The sequence below is a fragment of the Chroicocephalus ridibundus genome, chromosome 3 (assembly GCF_963924245.1).
Source record: "Chroicocephalus ridibundus chromosome 3, bChrRid1.1, whole genome shotgun sequence".
In the NCBI taxonomy this organism is placed as follows: Eukaryota; Metazoa; Chordata; class Aves; order Charadriiformes; family Laridae; genus Chroicocephalus; species Chroicocephalus ridibundus.
Genome location: NC_086286.1, coordinates 127503063 through 127509062, shown reverse-complemented (window position 1 = coordinate 127509062; position 6000 = coordinate 127503063). Strand labels below are relative to the sequence as shown.

Here is a 6000-nt window from a genome sequence, read left to right as displayed (position 1 = left end):
AGCAGTCCCTTTTCACAGGGACTCGTGCAGCAACCAGGCAACAGTCAAGCTAACCCATTACCTGTTCGCCAGGCTCAGGTTAGCGATGGTGTTCCCAGTTGCACAAGTTACTGCCCATCAGCTGAGCTGAGCTAACTGCTGTGAGCCCGTGAAAAATGAGAGGTGGTGTTACCAGAGACTTAAACGGGAAACGGGCCGAACACTGCACACAGGTGACTACCGCAGCCTCCTTGCTACTGCTCCTGCTGATGCTTGTTAATGCACAGAAATCTGACCACAGATTTAAGATTCTGAAAATATCTGATGCCAGAAGCGTCAGAGGAAACCGTGGGGCAGTCCTAACACGCGTTGGAGTGCAAAACTATATTTTGGGGTGGAAATGCCTTTCTTTTGTTGCTATCCCAGGCAGTGTAGATACAAATACTGTTTATTACTTAAATGTTCTATAGTGCATACATACTCTTACACCTGCACCCCTATTCAGTCAACTAAATCTCTTTTCAGACAGAAACCCCTCGAAGTGATAGAATTATGTTTCATCACAATTAATTAATTCTTCCTCTTCTGTGCAAAAACCGCAGATTCCTCTCAACCTTGGAGCTTTATTGAAAAACTTTTGAACAAACTCTTGTCCTGATTCTTCCCATTAGAGCTGTGTAACGTCCCCAGGAGTTACAGCCTATTTTATAGGTAGCCTCTCAGAAGCTGTGCCCAGCTCTGCGCTGAAAGGACATGAAGTAGTGCAGCTGCCACCACAACAGAACCAAGATCAATCCAAGAAAAGCCAAAAGAACAGCAAAGTGGATTTGCAACCAGGTTGGTGAATTATAAGGCTTCCGGGCAGCTTGGAGCACGGGCAGAGTGAGCTTGCAAAGGACACAGACATACCCTACATCGTAGAGAAAGCAAAAGGGAAGAAGAGATCAAGCTCTTACGCCTGCCTCGCCTGCTCGATGGGGTCGTAGTTGTTGAGGTAGTTGAATCGGATGGTGTCTGTAGGATTCTTGTCTGGAGAACGCCACGGTGGGAGCTCTTTTTTCTCCTTGTTTGTCCTCCTTCCTGGCACAAAAAGGTTTGCCTCTGGGATGTTGCTTCTTACTGGTTGCACATCAATAACTACAAACTCATCCTTTGAAGGAGTCTAATAAGAGAGAAGAAAAAAAGAAAATAATTTTTAGCTTATAGTGAAAGTGAGATTTATTTTGCCTGACTTTAGACTTCTAAGAATTGGGTATTAACTCAAAATTAGTCTCTCCAGGCTCCATTATGGTCAGTGGATAGAAATAGGCACCCTGACAGTCCATGTCATTGCCCATGTCCCAAAATCTGCACTAAGCTGAGCTGAACTGTTTTTGAGATGCTTTGGCATCTCCCCATTGACTACAGAGAGAGTCTGTGGGGGAGTTTGGTTAAAATTAGAGGGCTGAGTTTTGAATTCAGGGCAGAAGAATCCCACCCTCCCAGCCCCACAAACCAGGCACGGCATCAATGAATCTCAGGAGAAAGCAGTGGCTACTGAGTAATGCTCCACCTCCTCAAAATGGCCCTGCCGCCCTTGAAGAAGAGAGAAAGAGACAACACCAAGGGCTATAACAGACATAATGGGTGCTTTTTTCCTTTCCACCAGGTAGGCTGACTCTGAAATTTCAGCAGGGATGACGCTGGTACCCCCCCTCTGCTTCTCCGATTGAGGCAAGCTACCACATGCTCTATAAACTGGGGAAAAAGAGAGGGGAACAGCCTTGAGTGCTGGAGAGGGAAATGTAGAGGATTACTCCAGAACACCCTGAGAGGAGAGCAGAGGGAGACCTTGGTGATTGCTTCTCCTAACCAGTGAGATTTTCACTTCCCCCCTACCAGGGGTGGGTGATGGGAAAGTAGCGCACATGGCAACACAGGAGTTCAGATTCTAATTTGAAATGAGGTATCTTCCATTTCACTAGTGGGAGATTACGGAAAGATAAAGAGACAAAGGGGTCAGGAACCCAACCAGCCTGGTTTTCCCACTGGCCCCAGACATCTCTAGAGGTGGTAGGTATGTACCTTTGGTCTCGTGACTTGCAAATCTTTCACCATCTCAATGTAATGTTTCTTCCAGATTCCTTGCTCAAAGGGAGTTGGAGAGAAGTTGATGTACCAGCCAAAACGCAGGCATTTCCGCATCCAGAGCTGATCCAGTTCAGACAGGTACTTCCAGTACCAGCTCACCTGTGAATGTCCAGTAAGTTGAAAACCTTGGGGTTTCAAGCACCCAAGATCGCAGCTAGAGACTTCTGTGCTGTGGGTGTAATTCCCCTCTGTCCTTTTACAGCTCTTCAGCACTATTTATGCCCCATTTAAACCTTTCGTTAAACCATCCAAAGTCTTCATGACACACTCAGCGCCTAAGTATTAGATGATCTCCAGCACAGGGTGAAATATTCCAAAAATCACAGATCAAGAGGAAAGATTTCAGCTTTTCTGGGGCAACTTCCCACACTTCTACTCAAGTACAGTAGCTGGAATAAACCCTTAATTTCCCCTGAGAAAAACAGCATCAATAAACTCCCCAAGTATGATAGACCCGTTCTGAACATTTCCTTCCTACTCGTGTTCTGCTGTTATACTCCATCACGCAGTCGTGTTGTGTGCAATGCCGCTTCCAGCTTAAGGACAAACATCATCTTTTGGCACTGCCATGCTTATAACAGCAGCTGTCCGACGATATAGAGTCATAGACTCATAGAATGTGTTGGGTTGGAAGGGACCTTTAAAGGTCATCTAGTCCAACCCCCCTGCAGTGAGCAGGGACAATATGACACAAGTAGCACTGGAAAGACCTTTCTTTCTAAGTAAGTCATTTTCTAACCTGTCCTCTCCCTGCCTGTGAATGCGTAGTGTGAGCCGCATCCACATAAAACGTGAAAGGCAGGAGAAAGATACCAGAGCAAGCTTTAAACAAGCTGAGATTTTGATATATTCATAGTATTATAGCGGGTACTATGTCACTATGACTGACTATAATGTCACCGATATCAACTTATTCGTTCAGAACTACTTTGGGCATCACCTCACAGCACTTTATCTCATGCAAACATACTTTTGGAGTCTTAGCCACTGTGTTCAACAGACTGAAGCCCAAGCCACCGTGCTCAAAAGTACATCTGTAACTTCTCTGCTTCTCCACATCCAACGCTTTACCCGCAAGCATTTTAAAGGATCTGGTTTTCTTAAAGCTTAAATCTTTACAACTAGCACAAGCCGATACTTTTCAAAGCAATTAATTATTCTGCACACAGTACAAAGTACTTCAAAAGAACATGAGTTTCAGAAAGTACCAGGCCTCCTTCTTGGGAAGAATCAGTCTGGTAAAGTGCCACACGTTAAATGCCTTAAGACTGAGCATCTAAAATTAGTCTTCATTTTTGTAAATCTTGGCCAATCTGTTTTAATTTAGAATGTGTGGAAGAGCTGCGCTCGGTCTCATACGAGCGTCACCAAGCATTTGGCACCAGGCTGCCAAGTCAGAAGACATCTTTGCATTATGAAGAACAGCACTGGTATGGTTTTGCTGAAAAATAGTGCCGTTTCCTTTTTTTAACTAGCCTGACCCGACTTTCTGAACCTTAGGTACATGTTGGCTTTTTTACCTGTGCACATCGACAGAGGCTCTGTGGGTCCAGGAAGGAAAAGATGTATAAAGACAGGACTCTAGGGAGCCTTGTGGTAAAATCTAGAGCCTCGGTGGGGACTCGATCCTGTAGCTGCTTGGCACAGAATTTCCTCTGCGACAAGGAGCAGCGTTCCAACAGATCCACCAGGATCCTCCGCCTCTGACCATCTGTCCACTTGTCAAACTGCAAAAAGGCGTTTCAGATTCTGAGAAACCGGAGATTCAGCTTCTTAAAATAAAGCAGACATTCAAGGCCAGGGAAAATGCATAAGCAGCAGCTTCTGGTGACTCATTCAAGAGCAAAGCACGTAGGAACTGGGAGCAATTGGAGAGGTTACATTAAAAGAAACTCTGAAGCCACATAACATATGATTTATAATCCTCAGAAGATCCAGGATGGCCTAGTCCAGGACACACTCATGCTCACAAGACTCTGCTCCTGGGACCAGCGCTGAGACGTGGCTTCAGTCGTGGAAAGGAGGAGACTCAGATGTGTGTTTACAGGATCAGGTCCCAAATGACAAGTTCACTGCTTCTTCCTATCCTGACACTTATACGGCCCCCACTACTGCAATATTTGAGTGCTTCACAATTGAGAAAGTATTTATTCCCACAATCCCACTGCATCAGAGAGGAATCCCCAGCACAGAGAAGTGGAAAAAAGAGAAACTACATCAGCTGCCCGTGTCCCACACGGAAAATCCACGGCGCAGATCCGCCAGCACAGGAATAAAGGTTGTTCACAGCATTTCTATGCTCGTGACAGGTATCTAAAGAGAAGGATTAAAATGGTTGTGGGACGAAATGAGCACTGAGGTAAGCAGACAAGCACGTATCCCTGTGCTCTGATGGCAACAACAGCACTGCGTTGAGCAGAGCGGGGCAGAGCTGTGTAAACAGGGTGGGAGCAATGGTGGCGGTGGCTGGTGTTTAACTTGTGTTGATAGGAGAGGACGGAAAGGGCCCCGTCAGCAGGAATCTCCTGGGAGGAGACTGACCTCATCGCCACAATCTGCGCAATCTGTCTCAAAACCGGCAAGAGCAGTCCTGGCTGGGAGGGCAGCGCCCAGCGCCAGGAGGGAGGAAATGTCAGAGGACCACGGCGGCTGCGGGCAGGACCAGCAGGATGCCCTGGGGGGGTCTGCAGGCAGCAGAACCGCAGGGTTAATGGTGGCTTTCCAGGTGCGAAATCCGAATTTCAGAGAAGTCCTTCTTCATCCTCCTTCCTAGCACAGCGAGAGCAGCCGCGACCCAAACTCACCTTCTTTTCAAAGGGAAAACTGAACTGTTTGGGGAATTCCCCGCTTTGGGGAATGCTGCTTTTCCCTGTTTGTTTCTTTCTCACGCGTTGGCCATCCCCAAAACGCACACTCCGCTTTCACAAGGTTATTTCCTGATGCAGCTTTCCACAGCTGACAACTTGCTCTCCACAGGTCAGATCACAGCACATTAATTTCTGCATTTAACCTCACGGGCAGCTGAAGTCTTTAGTTAAACGTGACCTCCAAAAATTAAAAATAATAAGAAAAACCATGCAATTCTTTCTTTTTTTTTTTTATTGTGGGTAAACGGTTTAATATCCAATGTCGCTTCCTTTCTCTTTCGTAACAAAATAGACTAGAAATTCAGATTATTTTTTTTTCTCTGCTTCCCCCTCAAAAAAAGTCAAGTGGAGGACTGTCAGAATAATAGTTTAAAATATACTGTGCAGATGAAAGGTAATTGAGAAGTAATTTATTTTCAGATCATTTTAAAGAACGCTTTATTTCTTTATTTTTACTTGGATGTATTTAATTTCAGTGTTGAAGAATAAACTCTTAAGAAGCAAATAGCTCTTCTCCTTCTTGCAGACACCTCTGCAAGACCTCCAAGAAGGTCAGCAAGAAGAAAGGGTGGAATCGGCATTCCTGAGATCCCAGAGACAAAAAGCCAAATAGAAGAAAGCTCCCAAATGTCCCTGCCTTTTCAGCCACAGACAGCGAATTAAGGAATACACCCTTTCCCTCCCATCCCTGTTTTGCATATTACTTTCACCTCTAATGACATTTAGCAGAGTACTACGGAAAAACTGAAGCAGGACCTTTGGATGTGGGGCTTAGAAACAAGAATAAAATCAGACCAAGGTGTACCAGAGGGGGCAGAGGAGGTTCTGCCTGTCCCCTTCTCACCCTCAGCTCTATAGGAAAGGCTTTCACGTGCTGAGGGGGGAAAGCTTCTCTGCACAGACCCCCCATTCATGATCACAGCTACATCCTCTTCTCATTAAAACAATCCACGATCACCAATTTGCAAAGATAAATTTCTCCCATGTGTTCCAGAGACAAGGGGTAACTGGCTTACGCTCTTCC

General features: G+C 45.6%; 1 protein-coding gene across 3 annotated transcripts in view; it reads right to left on the bottom strand.

The window, feature by feature from the left end:
- Positions 1-6000, bottom strand: part of FBXO16 (F-box protein 16) — a 35832-nt gene that overhangs the window by 8106 nt on the left and 21726 nt on the right. For all 3 annotated transcript variants that reach the window (XM_063330731.1, XM_063330732.1, XM_063330733.1), the window contains 3 exons: positions 3630-3836; positions 2044-2208; positions 936-1141 (listed from right to left, as the gene is read on the bottom strand). In XM_063330731.1, the coding sequence (XP_063186801.1) occupies positions 936-1141; positions 2044-2208; positions 3630-3836 (578 nt within the window). The remainder of the gene's footprint in view (positions 1-935; positions 1142-2043; positions 2209-3629; positions 3837-6000) is intronic.